Source organism: Drosophila montana, unplaced genomic scaffold, assembly GCF_035044405.1.
Source record: "Drosophila montana isolate Dmon_TW-CO22-7 unplaced genomic scaffold, ASM3504440v1 contig_2438_1, whole genome shotgun sequence".
NCBI lineage: Eukaryota > Metazoa > Arthropoda > Insecta > Diptera > Drosophilidae > Drosophila > Drosophila montana.
The window spans coordinates 297,901-312,136 of NW_026997315.1; the positions used below are offsets into that span (position 1 = coordinate 297,901).

The 14,236-nt window shown below is 39.0% G+C and overlaps 2 protein-coding genes across 3 annotated transcripts; one reads left to right on the plus strand and one right to left on the minus strand.

The window, feature by feature from the left end:
- Nucleotides 1-35: 35 nt before the first annotated feature.
- Nucleotides 36-6,102, plus strand: fl(2)d (female lethal d). Of its 2 annotated transcripts, none has more exons than XM_064681766.1 (4): nt 36-955; nt 4,010-4,134; nt 4,204-4,537; nt 4,593-6,102. In XM_064681766.1, the coding sequence occupies exons 1-4, from the start codon at nt 457-459 to the stop codon at nt 5,471-5,473; spliced, it is 1,839 nt and encodes a 612-aa protein (XP_064537836.1). In that variant the 5' UTR covers nt 36-456; the 3' UTR covers nt 5,474-6,102. The 2 variants fall into 2 exon arrangements, with proteins under 2 accessions (XP_064537836.1, XP_064537837.1); XM_064681767.1 differs by lacking the exon at nt 36-955 and adding an exon at nt 3,384-3,664.
- A 433-nt stretch (nt 6,103-6,535) lies between these two features.
- LOC135428012 (uncharacterized) lies at nt 6,536-13,603 on the minus strand. Its single transcript, XM_064681799.1, has 11 exons — nt 13,493-13,603; nt 12,941-13,025; nt 11,540-11,822; nt 9,273-10,611; nt 8,793-9,197; nt 8,680-8,721; nt 8,276-8,620; nt 7,868-8,209; nt 7,761-7,802; nt 7,357-7,701; nt 6,536-7,287 (listed from the first exon to the last, which is right to left on the minus strand). Exons 1-11 carry the CDS (start codon nt 13,539-13,541, stop codon nt 6,632-6,634), a joined length of 3,933 nt encoding a protein of 1,310 aa, XP_064537869.1. The 5' UTR covers nt 13,542-13,603; the 3' UTR covers nt 6,536-6,631.
- Nucleotides 13,604-14,236: the final 633 nt, after the last annotated feature.

Genomic DNA, 14,236 nt, shown 5'->3' on the forward strand with positions numbered 1-14,236 from the left:
ATTTGACTAGCCGACCATATGGCAACGCTGACCATACGTATTTAGCTAACTAATGATATCGACGGCTCCAAGAGAATTTATTAAAAAATCGTAATAAAAGTGATTAAAACCACATAAAAATATTGATAAAGTGCGCAGAAATGAACAATATAGCAAGTAATCAATAATTCAACGCTGAAAATTCGCAATAAGTACGCAAATTTTTCCACTGAAAAGTAGCAAAGAAAATACAAAAAAATTTTCGCTCGCCTCGCGTCGTCTACAGCATAGTTTAGCATTGGTATTGGTGAGCAGGCAGGCCCACACACATATAGAGCGTGCGTGTGCGAGAGCGAAAAAGGTGCTCCGCTGGCAGTGAGCATCGCTAGCAGCGAGTTTTGTGTGTTTGTTCCAGTGTGTACATGCCATATGAAAATCGAGGAAAGCAAAGGACCAACTAGAGCTTTGTATTGAGTTATGAGTGTCGCTGCAATGACTATGGACGATCAGAGACCCTTGATGAACAGTTACGATAAAATGTCTACAAAATATGATCAAAATTTACACATGATCAGCAACAGTAGCAGCAATAGCAACAGCAATAGCGGCACCGGCGGCGTGGCTGCTGGTGGTGTTGGTGGGGGTAGCGCTGGTGTTGGCGCAGTTAATAATATGGGCCCATCTGGCCCGGCATCGCCGACGCCGTCTGGCTTCGAAGAGCTGCCAACGTCGCAGCAGCAGCAGCAGCCGCATCATCATCATCACCATCATCATCATCATCATCCGACGTCAACGCAAGCGCAACAAACACAGGAGCAACAGCAACAGCAACAACAACAGCATCGACACCACCATCACCCACAACCAGAACAACAACAACCACAACAACAACCGCAGCAGCAACAGCAACAACAACAACATGATGCCGCTGTTGCCGAAGCTGCCGCCGCAGCCGAACAGCGTCGTTTGCTCGAAGGTATTAAATTATTATTTACGCATAAATATGCAAAACAAATTGTATGCATATTATATATACATGCTGTATATTATATATATATATATATAAATATATAGATATATATCAAATTATATATATATATCTCGTATGTAAACAAAAACAAGAAATCAAACAACAACAAACAGTGTACATTTGTGTAAATTGTATAATTTGTTTAGTTTCCTATTTTTTTCAACATGTTCAGTTTTCAAATGTGTTTAGGGTGCGTAAAATAACTGTTTGTGTATCAGAAAAAAATAAATATCTATCGTTATTTCGCGCACCTTAAACATTAACTGAGAGGTTGTTGCATTTTTGTAAGGCGATTTCACGGCCAAAGTTTGAGTTTTTGTGCAAAAATGCGTTTTATATGAAAAACACTAAAACAAAAAAGAACTCCACGTGTGCCTTGTTTTTTAGTTTATACAAAATCGAACTTTTGAGAATTGAAGCGAACACTCTTTGAAGACTTTCAGCGTTTTGTTTAGTTAAGTTATTTTTTTGTAATAATCAAAACAAATAGCAAGTGTTTAACCAGTGTGTGCAAATCGAACTTAAAATATAAATAATATAAAGCAATCATAGCAAATCAATGCATTAATAAAAAAGTGTTGCAAAGTGTTGTGTGCAAAGAACAGTTTAAAAAGATAGCAAAATATTTGCATAATATAAATGCGTAATAAAAAATATGAACAGTATTTAAGCAAAATTGTGTGTAACAAGTGTAAAAAATGCCAAAAGTTGATCAAATTTCTCTACTCCGTCTACGTCTTCGCCTTCGCCCTCGTCGTCGTCTCAAAAGTTTCTGCCGTGTGTACAGTTTTCGTTTTTTGGCCAATTTCGTTGCCAACGTTGCTCACGTTGTCGTTTTGTCTACGTGCCCCTGCGCGCGCGCCCCTTTCTTGCCTTACCTTCTCTCTCTCTTTCTCTATGCCTCTCCCTATTTCTTCGCACTGCCTCTCGATGCCCCCCCACACACATTCTCTTTTGTTACGCTCCAACACTGTTTACACGTCTTGAATTCTTTACGCAACAAAGCAGCTAAACAGAAGTCAAAAAATATAAATCACAAAATAAATAAAACATGCAAAATAAATGAAATGAAGAAAGAGTGCATAAAAATGGTATATAATGTATATAAAACATATATATTTGCATAATGTCAAATTCAACATAAAATATAAAAATATAAAAAATGTTTCTCTTCAGTTTTTGTGTTATTAAGCCAAGAACTTTGCTAGTGTTAAGAATATAATGCAAATCATGGCCCAAAATGAACTGAAAAAGCCAATAATAAAATTCACAAAATTAATTTAATACTTATAAATAAATAAATAACACAATAAATCGAAACAAAATTTCACAAAAAAAGAAATCTAATATATACAAATAAATAAATAAATATCGCAACAAAGCGCGGGCTAAATTATCGTGTGTTTGTGGGTGCGTGTGTGTGCGTCTTTTTGTTGTTTTTTCCAGCGACAGATAAGATAATATATATACACATGCATTTAATGGTCAAATCAAATTTATTGTAGGGCAAAAAAAGCATTAAAAATCGTTTTGCCCAGACAGGCGTCTGCGCTGATGTAGTTAATTATTTAATTGTCGCTTGTTATTTAATGGTTTATATGCCAGGGCTGGAAAACATTTGGGATATATTGCAAATCAGATTGGAAATTCGGTTTTCTTAAAAAGATTGTTTGAAAACACAAACAGCTTAAAGGAGTCATGTCCATCCACAGTGTATTATTGAATGGAAATATTTAATAAAACTAGCTGCATGCTTAAAATAAAATTCATTAAAAAAAAACCGTGCAGGGTAATTAATTTAGAGCTCCATCCCTGATTAGCATATAGGCCAAACTGTTGTTTGCGTTTGTCAATTAACACAATCACAAAGACAACACACACAAATACAAGCTCGCACACCACAAACAAATGTCTACACACGGTCCCACTCACACGTTATAACGGCGCTCGGTTTGTTTGCGTACGCAGAAATAACAAGAAAATAAAACGTAATTACCCCAGCTAAAGCAAAAAGTAGATATAAATGCATATATATAAAATAAATATAAGAAATAAATGCATATAAATAATAACTTGTGTGTTTGCACAAGAAAAATATGAAACGAAAGTCGTTGAACTTTGTTATGAGAGCTTCTGAGCTAACGAGAGAAAAAAGAGTGTTCGAAAATGCCAGAAAATAATGTTGATGTTGATGTTTGTATGAGCTTTTTGAAAGCAAAGTGCGCGCGTCGAGTTTTTTGCAAGTGTTTTTCTAAATATTTTTCAGTTTTGCAACAAAATTTTCAAACCGTTTGTTGTTTCCACAGTGTGTCTTCTCCATAAAGCAAGCAATAAGCAAAAGCAAAATCAAATGCAAATGCAAATGCAAATGTTAAATTAAGAAAGCAATATAAAAGTGCAAGCAAGTGTTGAGTAAATGTTGAGGCAAATCTCTCATGAGTCTCGCAATCTCGAAGCAAAAATTAGTGCAAGAAATAACGTGTGCAAGTGCAACGTTCGTGGCAACAACTAAATTCGACGACAGCAGCGGTAGCAGCAGCAGCAACTACGACAACAACAGCAGCTACAACAACAACAGCAAGAGCGCAACAACAACAGCCGCAACAACAGCGCAAAATAATGTCACGAACTTACACGAATGATTGCAACGCATTGGTATGATTTCGTATTAAGTTCAATTACAAAAAAAAATATATAAAAATTCTTAAAAAAAAATATGTATCTACCTACAAACTACAACCAGTATTCACATCACACCAAGTTGTGCAACCAAGTACTATATATATTGCCCTTAAAGAACTTGTAAATTTGTATCGTGGCGGAGGGGAAGCATCTGCTGATGTCTGCCTCGCCGCCCACTGACCATTGCGTTTGCTATTTGCTGCTTTTTATTCTACTCGATCGATTGTTGACTACAGCCCTGCGTCCTGGGTGCTGCGACGTTTACTAACACTATCTTTGTTTTTTGTTTTACTTTAATAAACGCGCCCGCCCCTTTAGATGAAATCGAGAGCCTCAAGTTGGAGCAGACGCGTCTGGGTCTGCAATGCGCCGACGCACAGCGACGCGAAAAGATTCTCATGCGGCGTCTGGCCAACAAGGAGCAAGAGTTTCAGGATTATGTGGTAATTTTTGACGACATCTGACAATGGCACTAGGGGTATTCATATATACACATTTCCACTCCAACACAGAGTCAAATTGCAGAGTACAAGGCACAGCAGGCACCCACAGCCTTAGCCTTGCGTACGGCTCTTCTCGATCCGGCTGTAAATTTGCTCTTTGAGCGTCTCAAAAAGGAGCTAAAGGCCACCAAGGCCAAGCTGGAGGAGACGCAAAATGAACTTTCCGCCTGGAAATTTACGCCGGACTCAAATACGGGAAAACGCCTCATGGCCAAGTGCCGTCTATTGTATCAGGAAAACGAAGAGCTGGGCAAGATGACATCCAATGGGCGACTAGCAAAGCTAGAGACTGAATTGGCAATGCAGAAAAGCTTTAGCGAGGAGGTCAAGAAATCTCAGTCAGGTATTATAATCTATTTAACACCAATATATAGATGAACATGTGTTTTTGTTCACAGAGCTCGATGACTTTCTGCAGGAGATCGATGAGGATGTGGAGGGCATGCAAAGCACTATATTGTTTTTGCAGCAAGAATTAAAGACAACGCGTGATCGCATACAGACGCTAGAAAAGGAAAATACGCAACTCCGACAGGCCAGTAGTGGCAACAGTCCAAAGGAGAGCATTGACAATGCGACAACAACACCGACGGCAGCTACAAATGGGCAAAGCACCAACAACAATGCCAATAACAGCAGCAACAACAACCCGTTTCAACAGTCCATCAGCAGCAGTGGCAGCGGCCCCAAATTGGAGACCATTGAAGAGAATGCCTGCCTGGAGACAACAGTTAACACAACAATAACAACAACACACCCTGCTGATTATTTTAACGGCAACAACAACAACGAACAACAGACTGTGGCCCCAGAGCTCATCATGCCAGCCGACGAAGGCAGCAATAGCAATGGCAGCAAAAATGGGGCAGCCGCTGCGCGCTTGGCGCGCAAACGCAACTACGAAGAGGAGAGCGCCACGTTAACTTGTGTACAGGAGACACCTACGGTGCCCGTCATGCGTGAGGTTAGTGCGCCACGTACGCTGCCACCGAAAAAGTCTAAGCTGCGTGGCATATCTACGCGACGCAGCTCACAGCTGGAGGGCGAACAAAGTCTTGGTCTGATCACACCGACGCCCCTGGTACTGGACAATGCGGTAGCTGGCATGGCCAGCGAGGAATTCGCAGCAGCTATGACGGCTGCAAATGTTCTGGATCCACCAGTTCCACTCATTGCGGAGGCAATCACCGAAGCCACACTAGCAACACCAGCACGCATTCTGACGCGACGTCGCTCCGTGCGCATGCAACAAAACGGAGGCAGCAGCATTGACTACTGAAGCAGCAGCAGAAGCAGCGGCAATGGACTTTTAAAAGGAGCGTGCTAATATTGCAAATTCTGGTAGCAGTGGATTAAATCATATATCTGCTTATGCCTAATACTAATTCGTTAATTTTTGACGTTTACTTTGTGAATTGAGATTCAAGAGAGACTTGCGGTTAATCTATACATTTGATTATATATACATAATTATTATTTTTTTTTTCATTTTATACATTTGTACTGTACAATACGTTTGTAGTTCTGTTTTTGCACACGCATGCAACATACTTATATAGAACACACTAATTATCCTTAGTAGAAGTCACTGATATACAGAAATACATACGAACATATGTATGTATGCATATATAAATATAGTATATACAACTATATACCATTTTAACAATTATGATCGCTACAAATTATCTGCGTGAGATAACAAAATTTCATCCACAATTACATAATAGAATTTATACATATTTTAAATGGCAGTTGAAAAGCTAAAGAAGATCGAACCCTAAATCGTCGTCTAGCTAAATTAGTTTTTAATTTTAAAATTAAGTCATTTTTTATAATACGAAAAAAAGTTGTATAAAATAATATAACCTATGTTAAAATAAATTGTTAAGCGTAACGAAAATTTAATAGATGTTTAGTTTTATTTTGAAGCAAGAAGTATGAAAGTTATCTAGAAAGCGAGATCTCCGGAGAGTCCATCATTTGAACGAGTTTTGAAAACATTGGACTAGCTAGAAATGCAGCTATCCTACCTTTCTAAAGGCACGAGCCACTATGGATTCGGGTTGGGTAAAAACTCTTCGGCAGCTTTGATAAATTAACCGTCCAACGCCTAAACATGAGCCAGAGCTCTCTTTGGATAAGCAAGGATCCTGCAGACTTTGCTAAGAATCGTACAACCTTAAAATTGGAATCGACGAGACATTAAGATTTTGTCAGCTAGGATGAACAGCCTTGTCAGTATAAAATAGATCCATCGATCTGCCCTATACTCCTGTCATATAAAATACTTAAAATATATCCGTTTTTTGATGAAGATTATTTTTAATTTAAGCTTGTAGATATATATAATAAGGTAATATGTGCATGGTATTCAGAGAGTCTTAAATATGCTTTAAATGGAAATATTAGAAATATTGGATATCTTATTGTTGAGTTATTGTGCATAATTTTCATTGCTATCTTGGGCCGTTTGACTGGAGCATAGCGGCATGTGACTGCACACATCGTTGGCCTTCACTTTGCTAATTAGATCCAAGGCGGCGGCACCGTAGCCATAAATAATGCTTTGGCATGGATCTCGGATAAAGTGAGGCAGATAATCACAGGTTAAAAGAATTGAATGCAGTATATGGGCACGTTTGGCTTTGGTATCTAGCAGACGCTCAAATCTAGTCACCAGAAGCTCGCATATTATGCAGAACGGTCCTTGTTCCGGCTGGACCAACTGTGAGTTCTCCAGCTTGTCCTGTGCAATGCCCACAAATGCATTGTATTCCTCCTGGCTGAAGCAGAAGTGAACTAGACGACACACTTGCTGTGGAGAAACACTGTCCAACAGATCTAAGGCTAATGGGCCAAAGCGGTCGGCGATTTCATGGCATTCCTTACGGAACATTGAGGGCAGTTGATGGCAGCTGGTCAGAATTTCCTTTATGAAATGAGCCTGCTTTTCCTTGGCATTCACGCTTGTCTTAACTTTGGATATGAACAGCTCGCAAAATATACAGACGGGGCCGTCGGCTAACTGAACCAATTCCAAGTCCTCGGACTGATATTTTTGTTCCTCGAGCATTGGCTCAGCTATTGCGGCTAGCAAACAGTTGTAAATATCGGAGAGCGGTAAATAAATGTCAAAAGGAATCCTTTTTTTATACTCACAATCTTCCTCTTTTGTAGTCGAGAAGTGGCACACGCGGATCGCCTTGCAAATTAATTCAGCTGACATATGCTTTGTCATTAAATCGACAATCTCAGCGCCATGACTGTTGACCACACTTTCGCATACATGTTGTATTTTTCCCATCCTGTGACAAACATGGCCCAAAGCCTTCGTGATTTCACCTTTGTCTTCATGGTGATGCACCATATGCTGCAAGGCCTTAATTGCCGCCTTGCAAACAGCACATTTGGGCGAGCCTTTGGATACTAGTTCAACGGCTGATAAAGGTTCTTCCAGAGGGGATGGACCAATCTCCTCTTTGAGGAGCGCATCGTTGATATCAACTACGAGTTAAAAGCTGAAGTAGGTTAGCTGTCTAAGTTTGGATATATTTGATACTAACAATTCTCGACGTACTCCTCCTGTTCCTCATCGTCAGTTTCCACTAGAGATCAAACAGTAACGGGACTGGTTAATATAGGTTTGTGGGTCGGATTATTAAATACTTACAATCTTCTACGTAGACAGACTTACTGCACATGCCAATCAACTTGCATATCTTGCGGCCCGCCGTCTTCTTTGTTATTAGATCAACAATTTGACTGCCGTGATTTTGCACCATTTTCTCGCATCTGCCCCCCAGTTTTCCCATCTTATGGCAGACTTTCTCTAAAGCTCTCGCAATACTACCACTATCTTCACCTTTGCGTATTATGTGTTGCAAAGCTTTAATCGTAGCTTTGCAGACGGCGCATTTGGGTGATCCTTTCAAGCCTACATCAGTAGTTGGCTGGGGTTCCTCCAGCTCTGCCGGATTCACCTGTTCCTCTTGCACTGCCTCATCAATTACGTCTAGTTATTCGTGAAAGAGTAAGTAGTCTCAGAGTTTTCAGAATAGCTTACTTTCTAATTACTCACAATCTTCCTCTTTTGTAGTCGAGAGGTGGCACACGCGGATCGCCTTGCAGATTAATTCAGCTGACATATGCTTTGTCATTAAATCGACAATCTCAGCGCCATGATTGTTGACCACACTTTCGCATACATGTTGTAGTTTTCCCATCCTGTGACAAACATGGCCCAAAGCCTTCGTGATTTCACCTTTGTCGTCATGGTGATGCACCATATGCTGCAAGGCCTTAATTGCCGTCTTGCAAACAGCACATTTGGGCGAGCCTTTGGATACTAGTTCAACGGCTGATAAAGGTTCTCCTAGAGGGAATAGACCCATCTGATCCTTGAGGAGCGCATCGTTGATATCAACTACGAGTTAAAAGCTGAAGTAGGTTAGCTGTCTAAGTTTGGATATATTTGATACTAACAATACTCGACGTATTCCTCCTGTTCCTCATCGTCAGCTTCCACTGGAGATCAAACAGTAACGGGTCTGGTTAATATAGTTAGGATTTGGGGTTTAATTTTTTTTAATACTTACAATCTTCTACAGAAACAGACTTCCTGCACAAGTGAATCAACTTGCATATCTTGCGGCCAGCCGTCTTCTTTGTTATTAGATCAACAATTTTATTGCCGTCCCTGTGCACTACTTTCTCGCAACGGCCGCTCAGTATTCCCATCTTATGGCAGACTTTATCTAAAGCTCTCTCAATACTACCACTATCTTCACCTTTGCGAATTATGTGCTGCACAGCTTTAATCACACGCTTGCAGATGCTGCATTTGATTGATCCTTTCAAGCCTACATCAGTAGTTAAAGGATCTTCGAGCGCGAACTGATCATCCTGCGCATCGTCGATTTCAATTTCGAACCCTTTGAAGCCAACATCAGAGGTCGGCTCGAGCTGGTAATGATCGTCTAGTTGCGCTTGAATATCAAAAACTGGCAAAGAGAAAATACATAGTTTACAAATGCATTTAATCAGTTTATCAGTTGAATATGAGTGCGTATACTTACAGTTCTCTGTCTCGTATATGAGGCACATGTTAACGGTTCTGCATATTTGCTGGCGTGGCACATTCTTCTTCATTAGATCAATGATAATATCGGCGTGCTGCTTTATCATAGTCTGGCATTCATCCGTCAGATTCTGTTTGTGTAGCACGTGACACACGCGATCCATGGCCAGTTTGATATCCTGATGATGCCTAACCATTTTATGCAGAGTCTTGAGCACCTTTTTGCAGAGGTGACACTCAACCGATTCCTTGCCCTCAATGTCAGCGGTCAATTGCAGCTGCTCGCTCTTATTAGTATCGTCAACTAGAAGTTCGACTTCCGATTCGACTGGTGTTAGTTCGAGATCATGCGGTCCAATAGGAAAACACATGCCTAACAGGGAGCATAACACTCTGGGATTCCTTGCGAAGCGCGCTATTCGATCTCCGTAGCTGTCGACCACCCCGTGACATTTATTTGACAGTTTACCCAGCTTGTTGCAGCCGCAATTCATCGCGTTCTTGAGCTTCTCATTGCTGACGTGGGAACGAACCAGACTTTTGGCAATCCTAAAAGCACTTTTGCATACGAAACATAAGGGTAGTTGCGGCTCAATACTGGATTCCAATCCGTCGTTGGAGTCAACTAAGTTCAGACTTCCTGTTTCTCCCTGCAGTTTCTTATGCTCGCGGCAGACATTGATGAACGAGCAAACGCCCTCGGCATCCAGTTGACTTTTCAAGAAACTGTAGATAACATGATAGAACTGATCTACAACCGTCAGACACTCAATCTTGAAGCCGCGCGTTTTTTTGCAGTAGCCCTCCAGCTTTTGCTTAAACTGCGCCTCAGTTGTATTTTGCAACAGGGTTTCACGCAAATGTTGCACCAATTGCTTGCACTGGCCACAGTAGAACTGATCGCTTTTGATCGCTGGAGGTGCCACCGCCTCTGGTTCAGTCTCGGTATTCGTACAGATGCTAACAGCTTGGCAAATGTCGTTCGACTGAAGATGCTGCTTTGCCAGCTCATAGAAGTCATCAAAATAGTTGGAGACAATGTTGGCGCAGGTGTCCGACAAGCTGTAAAGGCTGTAGCAGGTGTGCAGCAGATTTTCAATCATGTCCCCCCGTGTGGTGGACTCAAACTCTTCCTTATAAGCCAGCATGAGCAGGTTGCAGGTGGTGCAGGTAAGCTGATCGGGCTGATCCACATTACGACTTGCTCTGCTCGCCTCGTGCACCGCCAGATCCACATCATTCTCATCTAGACTGCCGTCCAGCGCACCTTCGTAGCTCTGCATCAGCATTTCCTTGATCCTGACGCTGTTGCATAGACCCACCACGGTGCAAATTGGCTGTTCAAATAATAATCATAATAATATGTTACTTTTGTTATTATTAATATTATTAATTTTATTGTTATTATTATGATTATAATTAGAACTGGGAACTCTGTCCTTTGGCCTGGGATTCGAACCCTGATTGTTGGTTAGTAACAATAAGATGTTATATATAAATATACTAGAATTTCCGCAGAAATTTTTTTCCACAAACACAAACAATGTCCTGATTTTGGCTATTTTTTATATAACACTCTAGCGGGTACTTAGCGGGGAAATCGGATGTATATATATATATATATATATGTTAGGATATTTGAGGGTGCCATTTTCATATGAATTTTGACCAAAAATAATGTTAGCAGACTTATATGCCAAATTGATCTAGAGCCCAAACCATCAGCTAAAGGCCTTTTGAAAATCAGTTGAGGTTTGACCGAGTTATGGGGGTGAAAAATTTTGACCTATGTCCATATAGGATACTTGAGGGTGGCATTTTTATATGAATTTAGACCACGAAGAAAGTTGTCAGATTTAGAATCCAAATTTATATAGAGACCAAACCATGAAATCGGATGAGATTTGACCGAGTTATGGGGATGGGACATTTTGGCTATATAGGATATTTGAGGGTACCATTTTTACATGAATTTGAATGAATTTAAATCAACGATCGCTCGCTTGTTAGTTCGACGCTCAGACACATGTTTATAACGTCGCGTTTGCCAAGCACACTTATATGGCTGCAATATTCGATATATCCCAATTCAGAGGCCAAAAACCTAGAGTTCACTTTCCACCCTGAAGGAAACATCAATGAAAATTTTAATTTCATGGCTCTGACCTGTTAGGCTGTGAGTTAGTTACCAATCAATCGGTCAGTCAGTACAAACACTTAGATATAGATGTATGACGTTTCTGTATGTATTGTTTTGTTACCCACCTCATGGCTCATTTGCGAAGACAGCACCTCTATCAACTCCGGCATGCTGTTCCTCATATGTGTGTTGCATTCCTTTCGCATTTTGATAAGGGGTATCTGTTGGCAGGAATCCTCAATTATCCGATTGAGTTTCACTTCGGCATTGTCGCTGGGTAGCTCACTGCGTGCCTGCTTGATAATGTCCTTACATATCTGACAGACGGCATTTTTATCCACAGGCACCGAACGCTTTTCCCAGACAGTTTGAATGCAGTGTGTTGTCGCTTGGCACTCTTTCGCATTGCTGTAGATGAAATTTAGAAAAAAAATTAAATAATTATTTAATTAAGGCTTTGTATGTATTATAGTTGCGTAATAATATAATATAATTTAATATAATATTATATTATATAGTATAATGTTATATAATATAATATAATAAAATTACAATTAAGTTAAGGATGAAGTCTACTTTTTTAAACGTAGCACGAAATACGAAGGCATTCATATCCTTGAGTAGAGATAGATATGGAAAACTCGTTTTTGATTCGGCTATCGTATCATCAATTGAAGAGAGCATGTATACATATATTCTGTATAATCTAGCTTTTGTATAGAATGTGCAATTTCTTCGATTAGCTACTATTAATGTGTGTCTTAGTGTGCTCTGGGTCATGAAATGGATTATTAATCTTAATGAGTAGGTGCATGTTATTAATTAAATGCATTAAAATGAGGGCCCAACCTCATAATTACTGTAAACCGCTACAATTAAAGGTTTTAATTTAGCTTACGATTAAGCGACTATGCGGTGAAAGCTATTGCAAAACATTGCAGAAATGATATTAATATTAACTATTAAAAACCACTGACTAACATGCAAGGTGATTCATGCGTTCAAATGTGGAGTATTAGATATATTGTACAGGACGAATACATTCAAAACAGGACTTTGACTGACGTTATTTTCAAACGAGAAAGCAACGATATCTTCCGCCGAAGATTTAATACCTTTGTATGCATTTCCCTTTTGCAGGTGAGCATATGTGAAAGTATCTTGGAATACAGATTATTTTGCCATATAAGAACCTACTCTTCGACCGATCATTCCAACATATGTACTGTCTGCAACATAAAGACGAACCTATGTAAAGTTTCAAGACGATAGCCTTAAAACTGAGAGACAACTTCGCATAGAAACAGACAGGCTGACTAACAGACCGATATGGCTATATAAACTCGACATTATGAGTTTGGATAGATCTCCTTCCATGCGTTACACATTTCATTACGCAATTATAATACCCTCTACAGGGGTATAAAAAAAATCAATTTGTTGCATCTTTGTCCTAGATAATGTGTTTAAGGCTTAGATACTTATAGCTAATTATCTGCCCTTTAAAAATGTCAAGTTGTTCTTACCTCAGATTGTCGCACAAGTTTGTAGGGTGCAGCCTGCATTTGATCCCTGCTACCGCCTCAGGAATCGTTGCGGAAACGTGAACGCCTTCAATTATAAATGGAAGTATAATAATAAAGTGCAACAAAATGGAGTACAATGACAATTTTATTAAGAAATTAAATTAAGAAAATTAATATTGAATTTTTGAGCCAAAACTGTTTAAATGCTTTAGTAAAATCAATGAAGATACTCTCCAACAAAATTGGAAGGTTCTCAGTTATATTTTATGTTCTTTATCTTATTCTCTTCAATGCAAAGGTTATCCTTAAATTATCACCGGAAATCTAAATGTGATAACTAAAGATATTGTCTTACAACTTTCACTCTCTAATACATATATAATTTAATGGACTTTAGAAATTCAAATTTTAATAGGCACAACAAAATTAAAAAAATTTTAATTCAATATATTGTATTAAATACACTTTTTGTATATTTTTTTGAACATTTTAAACAATAAAGTTTGCAATTGTTGTTACTATTACGAATCGATTGTCCACTTGATGACTCACTGTACATAAGAATTACAGCCACAAAGGCTGAGGGACCCGCGGATCGCATTGTTTTTAAATAAATTATTTACTTAATCTTTAAAACAATGCGCTTCAGTTAGCATTCCAAAAGCAACTGCACCAGAGAAGTTCAGCTGCTGTTCTTATATAGCACCGATCCTGACAAAATTAACTAAGTAGTTCATATTAGTTCTTAGTTCGAACCGATTTATCTGGCTATGCGGTTCAGTATTGTGGTTTGGGTATTACTCGTGGCGTACCCCATACAGAAATTATTTGCCCGACAAATAAAACACATACTTATACATATTTATGGTTTTTAGCACTTTTGACAAATTTGTTCATTTATTTAATTATTAATATATGCTTAATTAGTACATAAATTTCTATGTATTCAGTGTTGTTGCTTTTAAATTAAGTTTAATACCAACTGCAGTGTTTAGTGAGTGTTTTAAAGGAAGTTTTTATCTCTCGTCTCGGTCAAAATTTGCTTTATTCAGCGCTGTTGCCAGTTCCGGTTTCGTTTCCGTTTAGGGAAAACTGCGGAAGTGGAAACAGTCTTGTTTATTTAGTTTATTTTCTTTTAGTTGTTTTCTTTTAATGAAACGACTTTTTATGTTCTGATCAAAAGAGGCCTTGCGGCTTATCTACATTTTATAATATATTTTATGCGTTTTATTATAGATTGGGCGAATTAAACAAGTCTTAATTAATTAGTGGAGTGGGACAATTGTATTTAGTGGG

Excerpts from the sequence above, each read along its gene's own strand:
- LOC135428012 (XM_064681799.1), bottom strand. The coding sequence starts at position 13,541 with ATGCGATCCGCGGGTCCCTCAGCCTTTGTGGCTGTAATTCTTATGTAC. Across the intron at positions 13,026-13,492 it reads GGCTGTAATTCTTATGTACA|GCGTTCACGTTTCCGCAACG; the intron begins GTGAGTCATCAA and ends TTATAATTGAAG. Across the intron at positions 8,621-8,679 it reads GGAGGAATACGTCGAGTATT|TTGATATCAACGATGCGCTC; the intron begins GTTAGTATCAAA and ends TTTAACTCGTAG.